Here is a 27,851-nt window from a genome sequence, read left to right on the forward strand (position 1 = left end):
AAAGCAGCTTAGCTGAACTAGCACTACATGTCTTGCATCATTTTGTGTTTAAATTCGGAAGTGTTTCAGGATATAAAAGGTCCTTTTCCTTTGAATTGTTGTCCACAAGATTCCTGTCACATTTAATGAGATCATACATGTTTACGTCTTACTTGCAAAATGGAAATTTCTGAACATTATGAAAATGACAGACAACTTGGTTTTGCTTGCTGAGACCAAAATCTAAATGCTAAAACTGAGAATTAATCTGTAAAGAGTGAACACTTGAACTATGCAGTGAAGACTCTCAAGTGTTTAAAACAATTTCAGCTTTACTGAACTTTCTCATGGGAGATGTTTACTAGTAGCATTAATTTACATTTTGCCACTTGTAAGTTCAGCTTGTATGGTGGTAAAAATGAGCTTTCAGTTGTTTATGGCACATTTTGTTGCTTTCCAGAGAAACCAAGGGTGGCAATCATGGCTATTAACAGCAGGAGTCTGAAAATTGTGCAGTGTAGGTAACACTTGTGGAATGTGTGTATACTGGATACTATTGAAACTTCTATCCAAGTGTTGGAAAGAGGAGTTTGGGGAGGGGAAGTATACACTGCATATGTGCCCTCATATTCTTGAGTGGTTAAGAATGGGATAGGAAGAAACATCTTTATGCTTAAACAGCAAAATGCAAAGGGAAGTAATTTTCTGTTTATGCAGACCAACAGTGGATTACTTGGCTTAAACTTCCTTAAAATAGGACTCTGAGACTGTTCCTTTCTGCATAAATCATTATATGCTGGCCTTTGCTTATAGTCAAATTAGTAACTTTCCATTTTGAGGTTGAACTGTCTCCTGTGCTGTCTTGGAACTGCTAATTCAAATTATATTGTAGTGTAGATACATGATTTTTTGTGCTGAGACTTTTAAGTAATCAGTGGTGAGGTATGCAGTGTCTGTGAGGCTGAATTTTTTCTCTTTCCTCATTTTTTGGTGTATCCTATATTAGTTTTTTAAAGAACAAAAAAAGAGGGGGGGAAAAAAGCCCAAACCACTTTTCTTTTCTTGTTTCTTGTAGGTTTATGGGTGTCTGTGTGCATAAAGGACAGCTGCACGCTCTTACTGAGGTAAGACTATTTCATGATATACATACTGAATATGAAATACTCAGTTCTCAGGACAGATTCTGCAATTGCCATTCTCCTTGAGTGAAGGTTCTTCTGTGGTGACTGATGAGTTAACCACTCACTACTTGATATGTTAAGGGAAGACAGCAGAATCAGTCCTCAGAACTCCACTCACAGCCCTTGTATGTCTTTTCTCCTCAGAAGCACTTATTGAAATAAAAAATTACAGTAAGAACATTAAACTTCACTGATAATGTTCTAAATGAGAGATGTGCATTACCATTGAGCTGCCCATAAATATTATTTGTTTCAGTGACATTGCCTTGTATTTAAGTCTTATTTATACTCCATTTGTACATTTCGCAAGTGAATCAATAACGTTTCAGCTGGGTTGTTATTGTATTCACTCCCTGCCACTTTCATATTACAGCTTAATCTAGGTCCCATAAAAAGGAATTATTCCATTGCCCATGTACCCTGGCCAAGATCTAGGTATCAAATATGAAGCTGAAGTTTCCATTCATGTGAGTTCCCACCCAGCTTTATTGGGTAGTTTGTTTAATCCCCCTGTACTGCTCAGAAAAACAAGAAGAGAGTATTCTCTTATTAGGAACAGTGCTGCCTGTTTTGAGTCAAAATTGATAAAATGCTTTTCCTGTTGAATTAGTTTGAGTGCAGACTGAAAGAAAACTCACAGTTTGTAAAGTTAATGTTTCTTATTTACTTCTGTTTTGTAGGAACTGCTCAGTTAAAAGATTAACCCTTTCCCACCCTTCCAAAGACAAGTCTGTTATTAATTAGCAATTTAGCAGGTTCCTGGTATGGTGTGCTTGCCAAGAACTGCTGTAAAATGAGGAGACTGAGGAGCTGTATGCCAATTAGCAGGACATGTGTCACCATCGCTCTCTGTAACTTACAGATGCCACTCTGAGCAAAGATGCACATATGTGGGCAGTGAATTTCTTCACCTTCTGGGGTGACAATATTGCAGTTTTCTCATTCTAGCTGCTATTGTAGTGATGCACTCTGGTTCAGTGTCTGTATTTCTAGTGGAGCAAAGGTAAAGACACTTCTAGAAATTTCAAGATACAGCATGAGTGTGAGCACTTTGCCCTGAGAGGGACAGTTTATTTGATTTATTCTTTCTGGTTTTTTTTTTTCTCCTCCCTGTGCTCAGTAGAAGAAACATTCCTAACATGGCTGATCAAGTTATTCAGGCAGGCTTTGCTAACATTATTGCTGATTTCTTTTGGCTATGTGGTAAATTGAAACAGGGAGGTTTTGGGCTATTCCACTCACTAAACATTATCGTAGAAGAGGTGGAGCTTCATAATGCTTTATTGTACTAAAACTTGGAAGATTTTGCTCAATGTGGGTTTTTTTGTTTGGTTATTTTTCTCCCTTCCTTCACAGCAGTTGCTTACCATTTAAATAACCCTCCCCACCCAAAAAGCCAAGAAAATGAAAACAGCACAGATGCTTCCTCATAGTGAGCTAACTTTGTAGCTGCTGCTTTGTTCAGCTATTTTTGAGTTCTTGGCAAGCAAATAAATCTAAGAAAGACTTCAAAGAATAACTTTTTATAGTTATAATTAAGAATAACAGAAGAGATTCCTGAAGCATCTTGAGACCAAAAAGGAAAAGAAGTTTACTGTAACACTTTGAGAAACAGAATAGCTTTAGTGACATGTTATAAAAGTATAATTAGTGATTCCTGCTTTTCTTCTGTGGACAAAGGTGAGCATTTAATGCCTTCAATAGGAAAATCCATGACAGAAATGGATGTTGTAGTGAATCCACACACAGTTTTGCCCAGTAACATAGCTATTTTTTGATTTTATAGAGCTTTTAATAGTCAAAAACTGTATATGTTCCAAGTGGTGGAATTGCCTTTCTGGCAGCATTTTTCATTTTCAAGTGTGTGTAGAGTAATAGTTGAATTCTGAAGGCTTCTGGAGGTTGGAGAAGGGGGCTGAAACGATGAGCTGAAGGAGTTATTAGTAAGACAGGATGAATCACCAGTTCAAATATAGCCCAGGAGGATAAACAAATTGGCCACTGTCTCGTGGCTGTTTTCAGCTTGTGGTCCACAAAGGTGGTCTCCTTGCTCCCAGTGCTCAGCATAATTGACACCAGCCTGGCACTACAAGTGCTCAGAACTTGTGCCAAGGTTTCAGTTCTTCAGAGATGAAACTGTTGATTTGGAGGCCCATTGGTCAATAGGTGTCTGAGTCACTGTAGTGAGAATCCTCTGGCAATTGCCTGTGCTGGACCTGTTCTGTAATGGGTTTAATTATCCCTTCTTGTGTTTTGAGAGTACAGTTGATAATGTACCTATGTATGAGGGATACAGCATCACTTAGAGCTTATGTCTGCGGGCAGCATGATGGGAAATCATGTTTATTTTATATATGTGAATGTTTCCATAACAGAAGAAGTTGAGAATTTGTGCCAAATGTTTGGTGACTGGATTTAGACAACTTGTGCTATTAAAAGGCAAGGCAACCTCAAATGGTGTTAGAAGAGCACTGAGGATTTTGTAAGCCTGTTAAGGGGCTGCATTAGGAATATGCAGCACTTTAGGCAGAGTTTGAAGCATTACAGATTTCTTTTCTTGCGTCTTTACAGACACAGGAGGCTTAAACACAGGAGTGGATCATGCAGAGCAAGTTTTTGCCTGAGGAAGGTGTTGATCCTTGTATGCCTTGGGATTTTCCCTTTTGGCAGCATTTTGTGTTGATTTAATTTTCCTCTCTCAAGTGGTTTTTGTTTTTAAAACTCTTGAGCAAGAGGCAGTTTCTGTTTGTTTTGGTTTCTTTTTTTTTTTTTTTTTTCAAAAAAAGAATGGAATTGTTTAATTATAGACTGCACTAGGACTTTGGCCTTGTTCTGAATCCACAGTCTTATCAGTTTTGATAATCCAATATTTTTTTTTAAGTTCTCAAGCCAGAAGCTATGGTATATGCCTCTTCTGAAGTAATTCAATATCCTTAGATTGACAGAGCAGCTTAGGCTGCCAAGGACCTCTATCCCTGCAAGCACTAAGTTAAAAAACATTTAAGGAAAGCAAAGTAAATGCTTTAATAGGTGTATCACCCAAATGAGCTGGCAGGCATTAGACTGCCTCACTAATGTTGAGCTCATGAGCTCAGATTTGCCATGCTTGTTTTCTCTAAACCCAGAAACTGGGTATTTCTTTCTCAGCATTCAGCTCTAATCTGAAGCTGCTGATTTGTTTCTTCAGCTACAGGAATCTGCAGTGCTTCCTGCTGTACTTGCATGCCTCTCCAAACTAATTTCAGCCTTTCCCTCAGGCCTCTCTCTGTTTTCCAGCCACTTTCCTAATCTGACAACTCTCTTCACTTCCATTTCCTGGCACACAGCAGTATCATAAGTCTGGAGAAACTTGCAGAGTAGCAGAGTCTCTGGTGTCAGCATGGGATGCTGCAGAGCTTTCAGAGGAAGACAGTGTGTGCTCAGGGGACACGGAGCCCGAGCCAGTGGGGAACAGCCATGGCTCAATAGCAATTGGGTATGATTTTATCCCATACACATCTACCATGGAATGGCTGCATGAGCAAACATCCATTTTAGATGGAAGACAAACAAATTTGTGTGTTGTAGGTTTTATAGGTCTGTGCTATTATACTGAAATAGATAACATAGCAGCATAAAGTCTAGCATATAAAAGCCACTTAATACCTTCTTGCAGATCTTGAATTGTTTGTTGAACTCAGTTAAACAGGTTTATCTGAATTTCTAAGAGACGGGTCAGGCTAAAATCTTGTTATAATTAGATGTATATTTATATGTGCACAGAATGAGTCATACAGCTTGATAATTCTTTCTGGAAGGAAATGAAAGCCTTGGCAGTTGTGTGTATAGAGGATGAGGAATGGAAAGTTATTGTGTGTTGATTGGGATACCTTGAATTGCAGTGCTTTGGGGACAATAGTTAATTGTTGCAACAGAAGTTTTATGACTATTAATTCATACTGGATGATAGTAAAAGTGTGTGCAAATGCACTGCTGCCACAATCTGATTACTCAGTGTGGGATCTGACATGCATTGGAACTTTCTCAGGCAGAGAGCAGGGCTGTTGCAGTGTGGTAGGTAGGTGATGGAGGGGTAGGACAGTATTATTTCAGCCAGCAGCTGTGTGAGCTGAGAGCTGCCTGAGATGCTCTCCTGGAGTCTTTTACATTTGATCCTTGCTGGTGAATTGCAGAGTCAGACTCATGGAGCACATGATACCACACCAGATAGCTGGAGTGGAATCAGAAGCACTCAGTTGGGCAGCCATGGTTTTCAGGTGCTGTTTCATGTTTACAGTGGGAAAAGTGCTAAAGCTCCCTGTAATGAAAATGCCAATGTCCTTTGAAGAGAGAGGGTTGTTTTCAATAAGTCCTTTGGTGATAACTGAGAACTTCCTTTCTCTGCTTTCCTTCTCAACACCAATAATTTAAGTAAACAATAAATGCAATTAGTGGAGTTTCAGATTTTTGAAGATCTTCCTTTTTTAGCATTTTTTCTTTTTTACTTTTGTAGATAGCACTAACTAGAAGAAAAAATACTGAAAGCTTAAAAATCTCAGAATTGTTTCAGTTGTGCTGAGTCCTTTTACAAGGACTAGAAGGTAAGTTCTTAAGGTGGGAAGGTTCTTCTGACATACAGCTTTCACAAGGAGAGTAAATAATTAAAAGTATTTCATTCTTCTTTCTTTTTTCCTCCCCTCAGTTCTTGGTTATCTTTCTGTGGAGGGCCTTTGACTCTAGAATGGAGAAAACTGGACAGACATCACTTAGGTCTCTTCTCCTGCAAGCTCTATGATACAGCTAAAATTGTAGTAGATAGTGGTTGTAAATATGTAGTCATACATTGCCTTCCAGATGGCAATTGCACACTTGTGAAAGTTTTAAAAAGGCCTGAAATACCATTCCTTCCCTGCTCCCTCATTGCCTCATCTCCTGTAAGACTCTCTAATCCCTACTTTTGTTCCACCAGTGTGATTCATACTGTTTGAGTAACTTCAGTTTTACTCATGTAGCACTACAAATATTTAACTCGGCTTTGGTGCTGGCAGTAGGCTGTCAACTCTGGAGAACTTGGTGTCTTTGGAACTGTAGTTCCTATTAGCAGTCATTCTGCAAATATTTCATGCAGCAAAGGAATTGTTCCTGCTTTGGGTATTACCTGTTTACCAGCTGATATTTAGTTCCTGGATAAGTTTGCTCTGGTGGTATTTGTCAAAAAAAACCCCAAAACCCAAACTATGGTGTGAAGTTGGTAAGCCTGAGCTTGGAGATGACTGAAGAGAAAATTACAGTTGTGCTTAAGGTAGCACCAGATAGAAAAATAAAATAATTTAAAGGACTCTCATTTTCATCCTGTTAGAAAATATTACTTATTTCCTGGATACTGCTGTCCAATTTCTAGCAAAAACCCAACAATTCAGAGATTTATTAGGGAAGTCATTGAATTCATGTTAGGTAGGTACTATCTAGTGTGTTCAATGAAGCCATACTGAGTAGAGGCTCCCAGATCAGTTTGTATTCCTTGATATCTTATACTTACTAATGCTTGTACATTACCTCCCCTTGCTTATTGAAGTATTTCTTAGACACTTTATATAGTCCTTCTGACTGAAGTATTGGAAAAAGAAAACTCAAAATGAGGAGGAAAAAAGCAGAGGGGTGGGAGAACACGGAAGGTAATTTTGTCCTTTATCTCTCCTCAGGTTTTGGACCTAATTCTGCTCCAATTTGGTCTCATTTGCATACATAAAGCATCTCCCCTTCATACATTCATCTCCCTTGAATGTATGAAGGTCTTGGGCAGTATATAAAGTTGTTTTATGGTTTTGTGGCACTGGTCACTGCTTTTACTTTCTAGAGGATCAACATGAGCAATGGTGCAAGCTTCCTCTTGGATGTTTCTGTTTCTGTTTACAGCTCAGAAGATATATTCTATCTGTTAATTCTAAATGTCTTTTCTTTAGGAGAATGAGTCAATACAGAACAGTGTAAAGAGGGCATTTACTTTGGAGTAACTTAAAAAAAAATTATCATGCAATGATGACAAATGATCTTTCTGATTACTTCCAACAACTGACAACCAGAATTTTTAAATGCCTCCTGGCTGTAGGATGCAGCAGAAGGACTGTGGTTTAAACTTTATAAGAACTCAAAGTATGCATAAAATTCTGCAGATTAAATTTATCCTTGTGATCTCTCAGCCAATGAATAGCATGACCTGTGGATTAATGCTGTAATAAACCTCTGTTTGCTGGCTCTATCCTCTTCTGTGGTTCAGATGCTTTTTGTAGCATTAATTGGAGCTACAGCTTCGCTTTATGAATGAAGAGTCCTTTCAGTGGTGCTGTGCTAGTGCTGGAAAGCAACATGCAGAGACAATCTGGGCCTCCACAGGTATAAAACCCAAGCACCAGGAGAGTAAGTTTAGCCCTATTTCAAAGTATGTCAGAGGTACTGAGTCCTCTGCTAAGCTATGGTTACTTTGCATCTTTCCTGGAATGGACTTGAGTTTTAGACCTGGATGTATTTAGTTCCAGGAATATATGCTCTGATGACAAGAATAGCTATGTGGTATAAAACTAGAAGTATCTGTTGCTGTTATTTACTTGCCTTTTTTGCTGCTTTTGTTGTAAGACTAGAAGTCCAGCCAGCACATATCCATGTTATTTCCTGTGTTAATTTGGTTGTTTGGGTTGTTTAGCTTTTCCCTTACAGGAGTCATTAAAGTGAGACCTTGCATGTGCTTGCCTCAGGGTCAACAGAAAACCATTCACTCAGAGCCCAGGGATGTGACCTCTGGAGAAGAGTAATGTAACTGTGTCTGATGCAGCAGCAATTGCACTCCCATTAATGACTGTGAGCAATCACTGTAGGACCCGAGAAGAGCGAGGCTGTGGCAGCAAAAGTAGGGTTTAAAACAGAATGAGGAAATAGCTCAGGGATTAGGAAGACTAGGCTAGTCTGTAATGTAAAAGGTGAGAAATCATTCCATTTCATTGGCACTGTTTTTTCCAGCACTAAATTAGGATGAAGGGGTCATGAGAAGTCTCTTAGGGCTGTTTGCAACAGAATGGTTGAGGCTGGAAGGGGCCTCTGGAGGTCACCTTGTCCAACCTCCCTGCTCAAGCAGGGCCAGCTAGGGCCAGCTGGGGCTGGTTGCCAAGACCTGGTCATAGAATCAGAGAATGGTTTGGGTTGAAAGGCACCCTGAAAGATCATCCTGTTCAAACCTCCCCTGCCATGGACACAGACAGCTTCCAATAAACTAGGTTGCTGAAAGCCCCATCCAGCCTGGTGTTAAACGCTTCCAGCGATGGGGCATCCACAGCTTCTCTGAGCAACCTGTGCCAGTGTCTCACCACCCCCACGGCAAAGAATTTCTTCCTAAGATCTAGATCTAAACCTACTCTCAGTTTAAAAGCATCCCTGCTTGGCCTTTTAAAAGGTCTCTCTCCATCTTTCCTGTAGGTTCCCTTCAGGTACTGGAAGGCTGCAATTAGGTAACCCTGAAGCCTTTTTTTCTCCAGCATGAACAATCCCAATTCTCTCAGCCTTTCCTCAGAGGAGAGGTGCTCCATCCTTCTGATAATCTTGATGGCCCTTTATATTTCTGCTCTTGAGAAAAATTACTTATCTTGCCACAGAAAAATTGTTGCGAGTTAGTGAGTGCTTTAAAGTATCTTGTTAATTCTATCGTCCTTTATTAAAATAATAAAAACTATGGTGAATAGAGATAAGGTAAACATACAAGATGCAAAAAGCTGTTACTGTGTGCCTGCTTACTGGCACATCTGAATATTGACTTAATCTTTTGGGATTAAAAAATCCAACCAACTAAACTTGTACAGAAAGACAAACCTATTGCCTGTGCTTTCTGCTTCATTGCACACGAGCACCAGGACTCAGTTAGGGAGAACTCAAAAGTTTTATCACCTTTGTTGTTGCATGCAGTAGCTACCTACTGAAAGGAGAAAGGCATAGGCAATAGGGACTTTTCTTACAGCTGAAAAATTAGGAAGCTTCTGTTTATATTCCAATATGAATGTGTTTATAAGATGACAGACCATCTAGCAATAGATGATAGCAAAGTCTCTAACACATTCTTTTTAAAATTATAAAAATTCTGATTCTTTTAAGTGAAAAGCTTTGGGATGTGCTTTGGATTTCTTTTTTCAAAGTATAATTGTTTAGCTTTTGCTCAAATTAATGTGACAAAAAAGAGATCTGTAAATGTGAGTATTAAGTACATGGATTTGTGTATGTATCTGACAAGTTATTTGTTTGGTACTACATATAGACCTTGGGCTTAGTTGTTTCTGTGTCACTTACAAAGTGATTTCTACTATATCTTTGATCTTTTTGAAATGCAGTTATAATTCTTTTTATAAGCTAGGTTTGGTACTGACACCTCCCTTCATCTCTTGATTGTTCATAGTAGAATTTTAAAAATACTTGTCAACACTTGAGCCATATTTGGTCTTATTTTTGCACTCTTCACAGCATATGGACTGTCAGTTTCAGTTGTGCTGGAACAGTTCACTTAGGTTCTCAGTTCAGTTTATAAAAAGTGGCTGAATGTGCTCTCAGCAAATGTAGTTTGTGCCTTGACAGCCAGCTCCACCTCATCCTTTCTCTGTGCTATGCGAGGCATTGTATTGTTTCATCTTCAAAGCAGTGTCCTTTTCCCTCTGGTTTTATTCTCTTCAGAGCAGTACAGCATGTCTCTCTTCAACCTGAGACATCCCCATATGAAAGACACACAGCAGTTTGTAAAACTGAAGAGACCCATTCCTGGTCCCTTGATGCTGTCAAGAAGCACAGGTGCCTCTAGAAGCAGCCATGCCCTGATCAGCTGGAGAGTGCTAGACAAACCAGCTGTACTGGCTTAGTGGTGGGGAGTGTCTGCCCTAACTATGTTTTTTTAAAGAGTGCATGAGAAAGCGATAAAAGTTAAAATTCTGTTTTCAGTGATGGTTCAATATAGGTTATCAATTCTGAGAAAGCTGAGTGAAGGTCAAAAGAATCTGAGCATCCTCATCTGTTTCATCAGCTAAAGATGTCTCATTTTTGTTGAAATGATTCTGTAGACACTTGCACTGAGCTTGTTCAGCCAGCTGAAGAGTTGCAGACTCTGGTACCCATGTGTACCTTGTGTTGAGGTCTGAGTCAGGCTGATTAACAATAGGTGTTAAGCTGACATCTGTATACATCAGTGGATGTAAAATCAAATCTAAATATGGTACATGTAATAAGTAAATTAGACTGTCTAAAGTAAGTAGAGTTTAAAAAGCTTGCAGAAAAGGGAGGGGGATGGTCATGGTTTTTAGAAAGCATCACACCGTTTAAGTCTTATGTTGTAACTTTAAGGCTTCATGTATGATTTTGTAACAAAAAAGCAATGTGTCTAACACAGTGAAGCTATTTCACAGAGGTTTAGACAAAGTACATATTCTTTACTTTTATATTACTTCCTTGGGAACCTGATATTTTTGTGGATTTTTTAAAAAGAAAGAAGACTTCAGTCCCAAACACAGCTTGATGTGCTGCACATACCAAAAAAATCCATTTAAAATCACACAAGGGGGTCTGGCTTTCAATGACAGGAGGCAGGAAATTTAATGTTCTGACTGAAATTCTACCTCCAGTTCATACTCTTGCAGCTTCATGTTGTGGCATATGTGGTGTGCTTGACCCTTTGGTTCTTTCTCCAGCAAAAATGATACAGGTCTCTACAGGAGTTTCAGCTAGGTCTCTCTGATTTGTAGCTTTGCAGTTTTGAGTGCTTAAACATCAAATGCGAGGTTTTTGGAAAGCGTGTAAAGGACATTATTTAAGTTAGGTGATATTTCAAATATTTTCCCCCTACATCTGATGCTTGCTTACTTTTTTTTTAAATGAATGAAAGTTAACCATCTTGTCGGATTGCTGTGACCAAAGACCTGAGTTTCCAGAAAAACTCTTAACAGAATTTTTTAAAATCTATTTGGGTAATTTGTACCTGGCCACGGAGAATGCAGGGGCCTTCATATTGGAAGGAAATTCATGTTGCTCTGCCTGGTCATGAAAATTATTGTGAAGACAGAAAGGTGGAATTGATTCTCAAAAAGTTGCAGTAAAAAGCTCAGTTACAGGAAGCAAAAAGCTGGCAAAAACATTGTCTTCTGGAGGACACAAGCTGGCATTGCAGGCACTCTCTGAGGAGGGAAGCTGGCACATCAGTTAAAGGAAAAACCTGCTGTGGGCTGGTGGTGACCAGGTAGGTTAAACACTTGGGGACAACTCTGCAGACCAAGGCTGTGCTTTTACCAAAAGCAGAGAAGCAGTGAAAGCTGTGTGAGCCCTGCATTGTGCTGCAGGCAGTGGGAAGCTGCTTAGATGCATCTGCACTGTGTGGTTAGGCGAGAAGGGTGGGTTCTCACAAAAAGAAAGTTCAGATGTAAAAAGAGCTATAATCAGAGACACTAAAGAAGTCCTCATGTAAAGGCAGAAGCCAAGATTTTTAAACTAAAAGTCTAACTTGAGGCGCACAGTCTATATTATACATGCAGGTGCTAGATGAAAAGTGATGAACAACCAGTTATTTCAGTGAGAACTTCTGAGCTTTTCTCCCTTCCTTTCCTCTATTTTTAAAAGTTAAATCTTGGATCTGCAGGCTATACCTTGGCTTTAATTATTTCCCCCTCCTCCCACACAAGAGGATGATTGACTTGTTTTATCACTTCAGAGCCTGTACTAGTGTCCAAGCAACTTTTATTCATTATTTTATTTGAGATAGGTGCATCTAAATATGTTGTGTTCTGAGGAAGCCTTGCTAAATATCTTGCTGGTGCTAACCTCTTCCTCGTTTTTTAGCATGTATCAAGGATAGAAGAAAGATAAGAGGCAGATAAATGTTCAACTGAAAACAGCAAGTTCCATTGTGTCATTCCTTGTCCCCTTCTGCCCATGTGTGAGGCACACAGATGTGGGTGGGTGCTCTGTGTGTGGGTTGTATGAGTATTTTGGGGAGAGGGTTTTAATATCTGTGTTTTGACACTCATTGTAAGCCAACTGGACCATTTGCCATTGCCTCAAGCAAAAAAGAAAAGCATTTTTGAATTTCCATCTGTGATTTCTTTTATTGGTGGCTAGGTTAACTAGAGTGAGGAGATGTAAACTTCTCAACTGTCATGGTATGGGGGGGAGAGAGAGGAGGAGAACTGAACACTATCTTGAGCACTAGATTTTCCTGTTACTTCTGTGTATGAAGAGAGGCAGTCCAGTTAGGTACTGTGATGCTGGCCACTTTTTGCCTTGGAGTTTTTTTCTCACATATTTTCAGTAAATTCAGTTTGTATGTAGTGCTTTCTCTTATTTCCCCCCTTTGCAGTCTGGATCCCAGGAAATATACTCTTGAATTAACAAGCATTCTGTAGTTTCACTCCTCATTTTGCTTTACTTATCAGCCATCCAAAACATTCAGAAACTGAACTGTACAAGAAAATTTCTTTAATGTTTGCTTTTGCACACCAGTACTAATAAAGGATCTTGGTGCCTTCTATAATTGGCAATAAAATGTTTGAGCACCCTCAAATATAAGTGGATGTGTTGAGTGGACGTGGGAGTGTTGAGGTTTGGAAAAGTACTCTGAAACAGCTCAAATAGAGTATTCCTTGTGCAGAATTTAAAGTTTGTACTATGAGAGGTCTTCATGTGCTGGAAGTTTTGCTCTCAGTAGATCCTTGTAGCTGTTTCACAGACTTCAAAAAGTGAAGCAAAAGGCTTATTTTTTTCTGGCATATAATCTGTGGGCTGCTGCTGCTGTTACTTATGTGGGGAAGGTGAGAAAGACCTTATTTAAATGAGAAGCTCCTTGTTAGGAATTGCAGTTTATCAGCAGAACTGAGTCTGGTATGTTTGAAATGCTGTCAGTGTGGATAGAGCCTTCTGCTCTTAAGAGAAGTGTTATTGTAGAGATGCTGTTTCTCTTGCCTGTGTCAGCAACAAGGTACTTTCTCTTCTATGCCTGTGTGCTAATTTATGCCATATTCCAGATTCTTATCTGCACTGAGACTGGGCTCCACTCAGAATCCAAATGGTTGTGACTTCAGATTATAAATGCAGGGTTTTTTGTTAGGCATTCTTTGCTTTCTGTTTTTTTTTTCTACTAATATAATTACAGGAAAAATGGTTATCAAGGTCAGTTTGTATAGATACACTGGGAGTGTTTTCCGGTTCCAACAAAATAAGCTGATTTCCTGCAGCATTTCAGACCTGAGCATGAGTGAGCGTCCATAAAACTGCCTTCATGCATGTGGGTTGTAGCAATGCATTGTTGCTATGTGCCTCTGCTGAAGACTTACCAACAAGAATCTGTTTGTAGCAGCAAGCAGCCAAGCGAACATTACGTTTTGATTGAATGGAATGACAGAAAAGGGCTAAATTCAGCACACTGACCGTAAGAGCTGTTGGAATTAGAGAATTAGAGGAAGACAAATCTTGCTGAATTCTTTTCCATGCCAACGCTTGAATGTTTGGAATGCAACAAATGTTTTTCATTACAGCTCCTTCCTGAGTTAGTGCATGTTAATTCTTGTTTGCCCTTATAAAAGAAGCCATGCCTGTACATGCCTTTTCAGAAGGAGGAGCCAATGAATTAATCAATGCCACGACTGACACACAAGAGGAAACAGAGGTAGATCTATTGCATTTCTTGGCTTTTGGTTCTGAGTTCTGAAGAGTGGCCAGGCTATGGCAGTTGACAAAGCTGACCCTTTCCTCTGTGAATAACTGGCACTTAAATTTATTTTAATCCTGTAATGGTTAGCACCTTTAAAGAAAACACATATTTTTGTTATTAAAGAACAAGATTGGTAGATTTTTTATTGGTAGAAAAGCAGATGAGAAATTGATTTTGGGTTACAGATTCTTTTCCTTCAGTTTTTAGCAACTGAGGAGCAGGAAAGTAAAGGAGCCTTCAGATGAAGACTTTTGGCTTTGCTTCTGTTCTTTCAATCAAGCTGTTTTTCCAAGCCTCTTGTGCCCTTGTGATCCCTCATTAAAAATTTGATCTTTGTTCTGAAATGTGTTTGCTTCACCTGTGTGCTCTTTCAGTATTTGTGTGTTTCTCCATGGCAATGTTAGTTGACCTGCTGAGCAAAAATATACTCACCCAGCCCAAATTCAATATCCAACTTGTTCTGTTTCAATGATTAATTTATTTTGTTTAAAACTATCAATGGAAATGGAAGGTTACTTGGGTCGGAGATACTTGGGTCAAATGGTTTTGTAGATTTTTAAATTGTGGGTTTTTAACCAGTGGTGGTCTAGGAACCAACTTCAAATTTTAAAAATGTCAATTTAATCTCATTGTCAATCTCGCTGTATCAATTTATATTCTCATACTGTAGTTTTGAACATAGTGATCCTGTCTTTTTTTTTTTCCAGTTCTGCACAGCTGAAGGTAATGGAAACAGTTTGGGGAAAGGACAAAACTTCCAGTCCTTCCACTGTAGCTGATTATGCCAGTTGTGACAGAAGGGTACATTGGCTTGTGCAGAAGCCAGAAGCCTTCAGAGTAGTCACTCAGAGACTGCAGAGTGTGACAGATGACTGCTAAATGCATGAGAACTGAAGATGTGGTTGTGTCTTCCTTGAGATAGGTGGTCTGAAACTGGTTTTAAACTTCTGCAGAAAGCTTAATGAAAAGCTCTTAACTTCCTTTTATTAGGCAAGAGAGTTACCTTCTTACTTCTAGCATTAGAAAGATGTGCAAGCAAGATTATACAAGTGTGCAAGCTCTGTCTATTTTGACACTCTTTCATGCTTTTGTCAGTCACGTCTGCGATACTTTATTTTGCTTTCCAGAGTATTTCTACTTATTCTGGGTTTTGCTCTAATGTCTCCCTTGTCCACGCAGAAGGTGCTACTGCCACAAGTCCACAAGTCTAGTTTCTCTTTTCTCCTGCATCTCTATCTGTTTCTTCAATATGTTTTAGCAGTATATTCATTTGTTGCTATCTCAATGTTTGTCTTGTGTTCTAGATCCCTGGAGCTCTTACTCTTTACTTGCCTCCTTCGGTTTGTCACCTTAAATGAACTCTCCACACCTACTTTTCTTAACTACTTAATGCCTTGTCTTTGCCAACATTTGGCCAACAGTACAGGAGTGTCTTGTGGTTATTTGTTGCTTTTCAAATGACAGGCAGTGACATTTAAAGTCATCTAAATAGCAGGCCAACTTTTTTTTTCTGGCTTTCCTGTGTAGTATCTGTTGGCTTATTTATATCAGACCTACACACTGAAACAGGATTGGTTTTCAAAATAGCATTGAAAATTCTTTGCAATTCCCATCAGTCTTCTCGGTCAGACTTGGCAATGTTTGGAGTCTTTGTTTTTGAGAAATAACTGTTAGAATTGAACTGTATGAATCCAATGTGCCTTTTCTTTAAAAGCTTCTAGTTCTCATATTAATGTTTAAACTTCTGTTTTGATTTTTGAAGTAAAATCTGACAGCTGAAGTTGGGTATTATCTGACTGCTGAAGTTCATTATTAGTCTCCTGAAATGAAGCATGTAATGCTGTGCTTAAGTACTGTTATATGCTGAATTTCTTCATTTCATATGCTTGAGTCTGATAATGTGACTGCAATTGTGTTACAGGGCAGCAGTCCTATCATGCTGGTTTTAGGTTAAAGTAGCATGACTGTTGTACAGGGATAAGTTATACACTGCTGCTTCTGCATTTCATAGCAGTAAATGATAACATCAGAAACCTCTTCAAGGTTCTTTGATCCTGCAATCATCTGTGCTTGGCTGAGCTTCTGAGTAATTTGTCCTTCAAAGGAGCTACTGCCCTCTTTCTTCATAATATTTAGGAGAGGTACCAGAAATGCAGTTTAGCTGAACTTTTGTTTTCACAACAAAAGTATAAGCTCTTACCTTGGATTTTTAAAATAATATTTTTGTGGACTAAGATGCCAAGGTCTTTTAAACCAGTGTTCAGCTTGCTGTGTTAAGTTGTAGTAAATGCAAAAATAAACAACCTATAGCTGCTGCTTTCAGACTGGCAACAGATAAGCTGGATTTTCGTGTCCAGTTACATGACAGAAAAGTAGCATGAGGAATAATGGGTAGCTGTTTCACTGCAACCTGATGATACAGGGTTTGAAAAGGTCTGAACACTGCTCTATTTAGCTGTGATGTCTCTAAGAAATGTAGTGCCCTTTGCTTTCATTGTCATAGCTCAGTCAGATCTCTGTTCCAATTGCTTGTAGACTTATGTGATGGCTGTTGTTGTTGTTGTAGTAGAATAATGTTTTGAGATAATGTGTGTGCTGTAGCCTTACTGTGCCACTACTGTGTCAGGGACAGAATAAAATCCAGTGTTCTCTTTGGAAGAGGTGCATTTTCTATCCTTCTTACCACACAGAGCTGATTTGTGCCAGTAAGAGATTGAGAACAAGTATTTTTCTCTTTCAGTTGCACTGGCAATTAGGAAGTAATGTACATAGTTTTGTGTCTGTCCTGAAAAGGCATTGTTGAAGTCCTCTGAAAAAAATAGGCCATCAGGCTGGCTGTTTGCATTATCAGCCTGAATGACTGGAAGAATTGGATTACTTACATGATGCTGACTGAGGGAGCACTGTGCAGTGCTTGCCTTAGGAACAATTCAGATCTCTGCATGCAAATATTACCTGCTGGCCAGCTAAAACCTGAGACCAATTAAAGCCTTAAAGATGTCTAGGAAAATCTTAGTTCAGTCGTTCACTTGATGGTAAGCCTCATGTGCTTCATAGGCATAGAAATTAGAACCAAAGGCAGAACTCACATCTCTGATAAATGAGGGCTGTGCACTTGCTGGGTGGCAAGGAGGCCTGGTGGGTTTTGGTAGATATGCTGGAAACAGGTTTGACTGTCTCTTTTGTAGCTCGTGGATGCTGCGTGCAGTGTGTGTCAGCTGTTGTCCAGCCCATCCTAGAATCTAGTCCTTGCAGTTCAGATGGGTGAATGACCCTGCAAGCCTGTTTGACTGGAAGAGTGCTGCAGGAATGTATATACTGGATGCACTTAACTAATATGGCAACAATGGATCAAATCAGTAGGCTGCTGTATTGAAAAGGAAAGCAAGAGCATGCTCTATATAGTAGCCAGCTATTGTCCCATTTCATTGTGTGTGTCAATACTCCTAGGGGCTGCTTGTTTATTAGCATTTCTGGAGCAATTTGTGTCATGGAATAGCACAGTTCAGAGAATAGAAAATGGAAGCTAGGTCAGTGATTCCCTCCCCCCTTGCATTGCCTTTATGATGAATTCAAGTATGGTGGTGCTTTATGGATGGTCTGTTACTGGCCTGTCAGAAAGGTGAAATGGTTTGGGATAATTGCTAAGTGTCATTTTATAATTGAGTTATTCAGCCAGGTGCTTTGGTGCTTTCTGTTCCAGGTTGGTCAGCATTGTTCCAATTTGAACATGACTGGATGAGAAGTGCTGTTTGCACTGTTTGGAGGAGGCTGGGAATATATAACATGTTACTGTAGAAATCTTAGTTGCAGTTTTTTCCTTAAGCATGACAGCAACTTATGTTTAAAAAAATTCTAATTTTATTGAGCCTGGGTTTTGGATTTTTTTTTTCCCTTGTGTGCTCTATAAGGTCATCTAGTTCCCCTAGGGGTTCAGATAAAAGAAATGAGAAAGATCAAAGCTAGAAAAGCTCAAAGCAGCATTGTTTCCAACTCTGAACCAGGTTGGCTACAGCTCCAGTTGGTCTTGAAAATCTCCAAGGATGGAGATTGCATAGCCTCAGAGTGACCTGTTGCAGAGCTGCTCTGCCCTACTGGCACACGAACTCCTAGCACAAGGAGCAGGTTGTTCTGGAGAGAAGGACGTCTTGCCCTGGGCTGCCGGTGAAATGCGCTGCTGTGCATGGGCTGGGATGAGCCCCATTCCCGAGGGATGCGCACAGGAGCCCCCGGCTGCTTTGTGGGCTCTGTGCCAGGTAAAATTGCTTTGTGCCTCCTCTGCCTCGACAATTTTGTCTCCTTAAATAGTTACCTGTGGAACCTGTGTATCTGCTGAAAGGGTTTTCAAAATTCCCTGGTGAGATGAGCAGTGGGTGGACCTGAGCTGTAAGGAAGAAGCTGTTTCTTGCAGACTGTTGAGGAGGTGACCTGTGACCCCCAGACTTACCAGCAGAGTCCAACTTGTGTGTGTTCATTCCTTGCTGTAGCTCAGCCTCGGGAGATCAGCTATATCCATCCATACTGCAGGGTGTGTGGCTCATGTTTGCCAGGTGTTCCAGGCTCCAAGACACAAAGAGCCACAAAATACAAGCAGTTTCCAAGTTTCTGAAAGAACAGGAGCTGCAATTTAGGGTTTTCTTTTTAATATGAGAATGGTGCCACACGTTTTGTCTGAGTGAATAACACAGGAAAGTCGTTTGAGAGAGAACTGGAGACCTGTGTGGCACAAAGAAGTGAAGTTGGTGCAGTCTGGCACAGGGATACATGTATGTGTGGGCCAGGCTTGGGAGCAAATTGTCCTGTCTGCTTCACTTGGGTTTCCTTGACAGAAGTCACTGCACTGCTGCCAGGTTTTCCTTCTGGAGCGAGCTACTCTCTTTGCCTGGTCCCTGGTGGGGAACTGGGGCTGGGAGCGTGACAAGAAGCTGCTTAAACACTACGTAGCTGCTGATGTGGTATAAAGGGTCTATACATAAAGCATAAGCTGTGCTGCTGTAATGATTATTCAAGCACTGGAGTTGCCTTGTCTTAACCTGGGCTATATTACTTAGTATCATTTAGGTGCTGCTTTGTTTCACTGTCTCTTGTAGCATTTATCTTTTCCTTATTGTGCTTTCCTTTTTGTGAGGGCTACCGTTTGATGGGGTTGATGTAGTACTGAACACAGGGGGAATCATATTGCTAATTAGAACTCGTAGATACAGCAGTGAAAAAATAGAACTTACAGCAGCACATTGTAATATTTTCTTTGATGCTGTCTCAGTTTAAGGAAACTCGGAACTTGATCAGGCTCCATTACCTACACTTGGACACTTAGCTCTGCCTTTGTTGATTAATTCTATATGAAAGTCAGCTCTGCATTGTTTTTGCCCTCATTTTCCTCAAGCTGGAATGAGAGGGTGATATGATATTGTAGGGGTTTCTGAAGGGTCTATTTAAATACCATAGATTTAAAGCAGTGGTGGCTGTTGCATCTTTAATATGAGGGCATTGGTACAGGGAGACATTTTCAGCTTCTCTTGATCTGCAGACTTTGTGCCTGCAAAGCCTATATGAAAGAAAGGTTTTAATGTGTAACTGAGCTTAAGTCACTTGTTGTAGTGATGAATTTTACATTCCTGACAAAATATTAAAAGTTAAATAATTAATTACAAATGTTGCTTTGTCTTTTCAGTACATCAATTGTGGTAACCTGGAACAGCTACTAGATGGCAACCAGCATCTGCCCTGGACAGTGAGGGTGAAACTGGCATATGACATTGCTATGGGAATCAGTTATCTTCACTATAAAGGCATTTTCCACCGAGACCTTACATCCAAGGTACCGTTTATAAAATTAAGGGAACTTACTAATGAAGGTACTGAAACTGATGGTTGGGTTTTCTCCCTTCCTCCATTCCATACAGAGAATTGCTATTATATAAGGTGTGATCTAAGACATTTTGAGAAACAAATTGAAATGCCCTTTGTAGAATTAAAACTTTCCTCAAAACATGTTCATACTTTGTATGGAAACTGGATAAATTGTTATCATGAAGGAAGATCATCCCTTAAATGAGTTCAAATTAGGATTTCTCATAAAGCAGCTGCAGAGTTTTTCTAGTTCTGAATTCTGGTTCAGTAAAGTATTTAAATCCCTGGATAATTAAGCACAACAATCTAACATTTGAAACAGGTTAATCGTATAAAGAACCCAAATTGAGGGGATTATTACAAATGCACTTCAAAATCTCCTTGTTGTTTTTGTTTCCCTGTGTATTTCACAAGTCTTCTGTAGGAAGAGTGACCTTTCATTACTAATTCTGCCTTAAGTGCTGTGTACAATCCTGGTTTATGTTTCTTTCATTTTTAAAGTCAGTAAGATCAATATAGTTTGCCTAACATTTTCAAATTTTGATTTTTTTCCCCCCAGAATAATATATGAGTGGCAGAGTTTTCAGTGGACATAGATTTATTTTTTCCTAGTTGCTTTGGTGACATGTTGCATGACTTTAGTTGGCTGAAGTAGCTGGATAATTCAAGCTCAGCTAGAAATATTGACATAGGAGCACTATGCTGTGTGAGCAGATTGTCCCAGTATTCACACTGGCTCTTACCACCCATTGCAGCCTGTGCTGAGGGCTTTGCTGTCCTGTCTGTCCTGTTGTCTGGTGCTAATGAGCTGGTTCAAACTCACTGGGGGCATGCAACATGAAAGTCTTTCAAAGCTCTTCTTGAGAAGGCTTCATCATGCCACTTCAATCAGAAGCATCCAGAAGAATGTTAATTTAGTCTAAAAGGAATTATTTTTTAGGATTAGAAACAGTTTTTAGCAATAAAACCACAACAGAGTGTGTTTACCAATGAGGCTACTACAGTTTTAGGGTTTTTTTCAAGTTTCCGTAGTGCAGTGTTAAACAGATGTGGAGTCTGCATTTAGTCAAGGTGAAAAAAAAAGTTCAGCTGGTAGATGAAAGAAGTACTTCAGTGAAGTCAAAAACTACTTTCTTGGCTGTTCTTTCAAGTGAAAGGCACTGAATTCTGTAAGGCAGAATATCAAATTTATGAAAAATGCCCAGACTTGGAGTCATGTCACTTTGACATGATACACTCAGAAAGCTCCATTTCAGTCACCTTGGAGTGGGCAGGTAAGAGATCCATAAAAATATCTGAAAAGACAGCTTGGTGTTCCCCTTTCTTTTTCAGTTCAGGATGTATTTTAGTGCATTTAAGAGTAGAGTTACTGCAAGGAACCAAAGTAACTAAGGAGAACCGAGTGCCTGCAGCATTTATTGTAACACGTTCTGTGATGGTCAGTCATATGAAAATCCAGTTCCCGGGCTCCCTGTGAATGCCTTTGTTCCCAGCTTTACATAACTGTATGTCATTCTGTGGAGCTGCCCTGCCAGTGCTTCAATGTTATCTATTGTTGAATGCCAATTGTTTGGAAAGCTGCACCCGCTGGGAGGGGTGCGGGATGTCCCAGGAAGAGCAAACTCATCAGGGGCCACGGGAAGTAGTTAAGGTTATTGAAAAACAAATGAACAACAAATCAAACCCCAAGAATTCACTAGCAGTTATGCTGTATTTGGATGGTTCTTAGCACTAAAGTTATAGTATCTGTGTGGGTCGCATTGAAAGCTGTCAGCTCTAAGAATAATACAGAATTTAACTGATGACAGCTGTAGTCTGTATTTTTCAATTTCTTTGGGATTTTGGGTTGGTTTTGTGTTGTTTTGGTTTTTTAAGTTTAATTAATTTTTTTAAAATTTTTTTAACACTTTCTTTGTTCTATTTGGAAAGGAAGTAGATGAAGCACCTTAAACACTGGCCTTAAACACTCACCTTAAACAACTCTTGTATTTTATTAGCATATTAAGGTATTGATGAAATAAACTTTAAATCTGTTGGGCAAACTACTCCCCTTTTGGGCAAATGTTTGCACTGCTGGCAGGCTAAGTTTTTAAAAAGCAACTTTGTTCCAAAGCAAAGCAATGAAAATAACCATAGGTAAAACCTGTCACCAAAATTTTCAGTTCTCAGACTACAGCTTTTGGCCACTGCTTGAGAATATGCCTTGGCTTTTACCAGGTTTGTACTGGTGATAGGATGAGTTGTCTTCAGTCCTACTAGTAAATAGTCAGTGTGTGAGCAAGCTGAAGGAAGATGTGATGGACTCTTGCCTTGGGAGAGAACTTGGATTGATCAAAGGCAAATTCAATACTATTCTGTATTGTCCTTTATTCTTCAGTAAACTTCACTAATTGATGGGATGGCTTTATTATTCCAATGAAGGCAAAGACAAGGGTTTAAGACATCTGCAAAAGTCAGAACAGACTGAGCTTGCAAGGTGGGAGAAATGAAGTATTTTTCTATGAAACTTGCTGGCCTTGACTGAAGTGTGAACAGAATGAAACGGATTTTCTGTGCAGGAATGTCTCCATGCTTTACATGTTACACTTGGGACGATAGCCCACTGCAAACAGTCCCTTTAATATGAATTTTACTAATTTTAATTAATTTAGACCCATACTTCTGCCTTTGTTTCTGGTAAACCTCTAATTCCTGCAGCTTCTTGGAGTGGATGGTGTGATACACAAATTTTACTGTGTCAGTTGTAGCAGAAGAGTTGTCTTGCTCTTAGCATTACACGTGTCAATGTACTTGATGCCTAACAATTTAAAGAAAGAAAAGTTCCTGTCCCCTGCCAATCTAAGATTGGAAAATAAGTGTGTTGGGCTATCAGTATATAGTAGGGTGATCTTGCTTCCTAATTGCACCATGTGGAGAGGAGCAGAACAGCATTGATACTGCAGGAGGCCAGAGGGAAGAACGGTAGAGAAGAGTAGATGTAGGTCATTATAGTCGATGTGACAGCCCAGGGGCATGTCAGCCCTCATATCCCACTGGTGCCCTTCCCCATGGCCTTCTGTCAAAAAGAGAGGCAGTGCTGGTTAGAAGGGATGTGCTGCCCCGACAGCTGCTGCTTCCCCGTGTCATGAGCAGCAAAGTGCCTGGGCTCTGGGCTTGGGCTGCTGTAGCTGATCAGGCTGAGCTGCCCTCATTGATAGCAGCAGCCTGGCTTGACTCTGTCAGAAGGTACGAGTGGTCAGACTGGCCTTTTGCAGCCTGCACAGAGTAGGGGTGTGGGCAGAGTGACTTGGACTTTTTATAGGCCCAGAAATGTGGTGTCCACACATCTGACTTTTCATGAAACGATTTACATGGAAATGAAGCCACAGATGGGTTCTGACAGCCAGCCTTGTTGGCTTATTCCCTGGTCTAGGTCCCTGCCAGTCCCTGGCTTGGGTTTATCCTCTGTCTATTTGCCTTAGTCATGCTCTCAAATTCCTCACACAGCATATATTGTTCTACTCTGTCCCAGTCTACTCTTTGAAGAGATGGCTGCAGAAGCATCTTACACAGAGATCTCACCACGTTTCAAGTTGAGAACATGCCAAATTCGCTATGGTACCATAGACTGATATTTTGACAGTTTACACCCCCTCTCTAAAAATCCTCTACCAAAACTCTTGATGAAAAACAAACAGGCAAACCTCCAAACAAATGCCTTTTAATTTTGCAGAATTATGTATAATTGAAAACAAGGTTTTATAATCAATATTAGGTTGTGAGCAGTTTTGGGGAATATTGTGACCTCCATTGATGATAAAATCTATGGAGAAATTATAATCTCTGGGCACATATATATAAACACATGTGTATGTGTGTGTATTCCTGCCAACATCTGCTTTCACTTCACAGTGTGTAATGGCTCAGCCTTCTCTCACTGAGAGAGGAGCAGTCTCACTTACTATGGGACAGAGTCATGTGTGTAAGCAATTACTGTGGATTATCTAATGTAACATAAATTCACTGCCTTTGGGCTTGAAAGTGACATGCCCTGCCTTCCTACCTTGTATGCTGTTTGCTTCTTTAAAACAAAATAAACCCCAGGCTGTGAACAGCACCTTTGTCTGATGAGTCTCAAAGTTGGTGCTGCAGTTGCAAGGTCCCCTTTGTGCTGGAATAAGCTCTTGTCTGGATATTTTGCACTGAAAAAATTAGCTGTTACAGATGGCTATTTCTAATGATAGTCTCGATACTAAAAGTCTACTGATACTTTGGGAAGCAAATGGAACTTCTCCCTTAAGCATAATAGTTTGAAAAGTGTATCTAGTACTGTAAACTTCCTGTTACACATTTAATTCTCAGTGGGGTTTCTCCTAGAGAATAGCACTTTTTAAACAGCTGATACATCTCAATTGGTCTTTAAGTATTTTAATTTGGTTACAGTCATCAGAAGGTGGCAAATGACACTGCAGTGGCATTTCTGTGTTTTCTGAAGTGCAGTAAAATGTTTGAGGAGTTTAGCTTGTATGTAATATCATAAAATAAAACTATGATGTTTCTTCATCTAAGCAACTTATTTTTAACTCTGAAACTCTTGAGTCTATTTTCATTTTTGCTTATGTAAAAGGGGGAGTAGAATATTGCATTCATCTTAGTAGGATTATGCTGTGCAAAGCAGATGTTAAGCTCCTGTAACACACAAAGGGGGCTTTATGTTCTTTCACATCTGTCTGCATAAACAGCTCTGTTAACTCTTTCAGACTCCTTGCTTCTATTAAGAGACTGCCTCAGGAAGGACTGATGAGGTCCCTATTTTGGGAGGGAAAAAAACCCTCAAAAACTCAACTGAAGTCAAATACTGCCCTCTTTGACTGTGTGAGCTGCCAAAGGAAAGACATCCCTGCCTGTAGAGGTCCAGAAAGAAAGCCTGAAAAGGTCACCAAGTTTTATTGCCTTGCAGCTTATATAAATAGTGCAATAGGAAGTCAAAAGTACTTTCTCAAAGCTCGTGTTGTGAAGCTGCTTGGCATTTCATTTCATAGGCAGTTGTTTAGAGGCTCTTTGCACTAGTGAGGAGTTTGAACTCTTGCATCTCTGAACTAAAATGCATTAATGGAACTTCTTCATTCCACACTGATATACTGTTTTTTTAAAGAAACTGAGAAGTATCACTTTGTTAGAAGAAACAGTGTAGTTTGTACTATTGTACTTTCCCTACTAAGATACCACCTCTAGATAAAATTCAAAAGCTACTTTTAACCTTTTAGACTCCACTGAAGTTTTGTCACTTTTTGATCTTGATTTATCTTGTTGGTAGAATGTGAATTCTTTCTGTCTTTCACTGAATGCACATGAACCACAGTGGGCTGTGTTATGTCACCTATTTATGAATTGCATCTTAAATCTGGTAACTCCATTATCTGTGCTGTGAGTTTGGCATTACTAGGGTGGGAAGTGTGGAGAAAAGGAGTATGGTGGTGCTGAGGGCTCACCTTGACTGCTTGGAGAATCTCAGCACAGAATGCAGCTTTACCATCTGCACAGTCCTCTCCTGAATGAGCAGTACAGGCTGGAGAAGTGACATCTGACCCTGCTGGTGTATGTAGAAAGGGTTTACTACTGATTTTGCTAGGAAGGGGCTTTCATTCTTTCTGGGTTCCAGGAAGTCAGTGCTTAGCTATGTAAAAATTTGCCCCAAATGAATTAAATGAGTTTAGTTTCACTACAGTGAGCATTGGTAGTGACACTGGGATTTTATTGTATGGTACATGTCACCTGCCTGTGGCTGATTTAAGTGTGAATAAAAAAGTCACTCTTGTATTGGAATACATAACCTAATGAATTTAAATTCACACTCAGCACTCCTTCATGCACAAACAAAAGACAAGTGTGCGCTAATGAGAGTTTGTGCAGCCCACCGCAGCAGAGCAGCTCGTGTCAGCAGGAATGTTGCCCAAGGCTTTCCCCTGGTGCCTTCTCCTGGTGGAGTGGCCTCTCCTGTGGGACCTGTGGACCCCAGAGCAGTGGGGTGTCTGTGCTGCTGGGTCTCTCCAAACGCTTGCACTGAAAGGGAGCCTGGCTCTGCTGCAGGCAAATCCTGCTCATCGGGGAAGGGGCTCAGAGCTGTCAGGCAGCATTGATTTAATTTATGATTTATCTAGGAATAACCTACTTGTATAATAGTTCAGTGCTGCACCTGAAAGCTGAGTGCCTGGGGCTTGGTGGGGGTAGGACTGTTCAGGTTCAATTGATGTATTGCTGTCTAACGGGATGAGTTTAGATCCTGGTAAGAACCTGAAGGAATATTTGCTGTCAGGATGATGTTTCATTTAAGCTTCCTTTTGGTAACAAGCAGACTTGTAAATTATTGTGGATCTTAAGATCAGTAGACAGATTTTTAGGTAAGTTGAAAATAGTTCTTAGTTGGGATGTAAATGTTTCCTCAAAATTTTGGAGATCAGGGGTTATTGGAGAATGGCAATGATCCATAAAACCCAGAAGGTAAAATTAAGTACTGTCGTCTTGCTTCTCAAAATGAATAAAATATAAAAGGTATAATGCAAGAAGGAAACTTACATTTCAAAACTAGTGCTTACAAATTATAGAGGTTTTTAAAAAAATGTTGAATTAAGAATCATCTTTAGTCACTGAGAAATCTATGGCAGACAAGTAACCTGATTTTTTTTTTTTGCATAAAATAGTATCAGCCTTCTTGAACACTGCAAAATCTTTGGTGTCCTCATGGACTTGTTTCTGTGTGGCACACAATGAAATTCCACTTGTCTGAATCATTTGAGTAAGATTTTTCAGTAGTTTTATCCTTCTCAGTTTTAAGTCCACTAACTGTGACCAAATGTTTAAAGAGAGGCAAGCTGAATGAATGCACTCTTTGATAAAAGATAACAAAGCCCGCAACTGAGAAGCTTTGCTGCTCTTTGGGCAGGCACAGTTGATTTAACTTGGTACGTGTTTATGAATCCCCAAACTAACTGTAGTTATTATACTTGAGTCATGCTAAACAAATAAAGCTTTGCATCTCAGGAGCCTGGCATGTGTTTCAAGAGGCTGGCATGCATTTTCTTTACATGATCACAGGAGTGGCTCGCTTAACCTTTTAATTGGCAGGAAGAGAACTCACTTCATGGCCTAAGCCACAATCACCTCTGAATAATGTAAACAGTGATGACCTGAACTTGATCTTTTAGACAAGGGACTCACTTTTCTTGGCAGTTGCATGATACAGACAAGCTAATGCTCTGGGGTCAGCGAGGGGCTTTTGTGTATCCAGGCGCAATAAAGGCAGAAAGCGTTTCCTGCTGTTTAGCTAATTAATGCAGGGTACCACTGCTGGGTTTGCTGCTGTCACTGCTATTGTACTGCCAGCAGGAGGATACAGAACAACACTTGGGAAAGGAATGAATTCTCTGTCTTGTTCCATCTATTGCAGGACAGAACAAAATGCAGCGAATCAGCTATCGATTCATTTGGTGAAATGGGAAAAGATGTGGTACTGCAATGGTCAAAGCATATTTCTCAGAGTTGTAAATAAAAAACAAAAAGAAATCGATAATACCCTGTGTGGGATGTGATGCTGTTAGAGCACAATTATTTGTGTGTGTCCTTAAGTTGCCCTCCATCCTGACACTGGAGGGCACATCTGAAAGGAAAAGACTGACAGCATTTCCCTATTACTTTTCTCTTAAATCATGTCTTATGATGTACTGTAAAATAAAGAATTTTGAGACTAAAAGTACATATAACTTGGTCACATCTTGTATTTTCTGATGGAAGCTTACTGCAAAGCAGCAAGTTCCTTTTCAGTAGTTAATGCAACAAAACATAGAAAGGCATTTAGAGTCTGCTCTGATCTTGTATTCTGGTCAGGTACAGGCAAATTGTAAAGAGAAACTGTAAGGTGTCGTAGTGAACAGCATGTATTGCATATTTGAGCATAAGGGAGCTAAATCATCTTAATTCTTGTTAAAACCTAGCAGGATATGTGCTGCCTGTGGCTGCCTGCCTTCTCAGCAAGTTTTTAAGTGGATTATTAGCTAAGTGGAAGGCTGTTTGCAGCATCTTAAGTTTGATAGACATGTGATTTTGCAGGGGGAGGGTGTGGGAAAAAGGTTGTTGCTCTCAGACAACAGCTTCTCATAGATTAA

At 39.8% G+C, this 27,851-nt stretch overlaps 1 protein-coding gene across 3 annotated transcripts in view; it reads left to right on the forward strand.

Annotated features, from left to right (window-relative positions):
* Positions 1 to 27,851, forward strand: part of TESK2 (testis associated actin remodelling kinase 2) — a 77,008-nt gene that overhangs the window by 33,420 nt on the left and 15,737 nt on the right. For all 3 annotated transcript variants that reach the window (XM_041421618.1, XM_041421619.1, XM_041421620.1), the window contains 2 exons: positions 1,055 to 1,103; positions 19,532 to 19,678. In XM_041421618.1, coding sequence (XP_041277552.1) covers positions 1,055 to 1,103; positions 19,532 to 19,678 — 196 coding nt within the window. The remainder of the gene's footprint in view (positions 1 to 1,054; positions 1,104 to 19,531; positions 19,679 to 27,851) is intronic.

This window comes from Onychostruthus taczanowskii, unplaced genomic scaffold, assembly GCF_017590055.1.
Source record: "Onychostruthus taczanowskii isolate IOZ18803 unplaced genomic scaffold, ASM1759005v1 scaffold7, whole genome shotgun sequence".
Lineage (NCBI taxonomy): Eukaryota > Metazoa > Chordata > Aves > Passeriformes > Passeridae > Onychostruthus > Onychostruthus taczanowskii.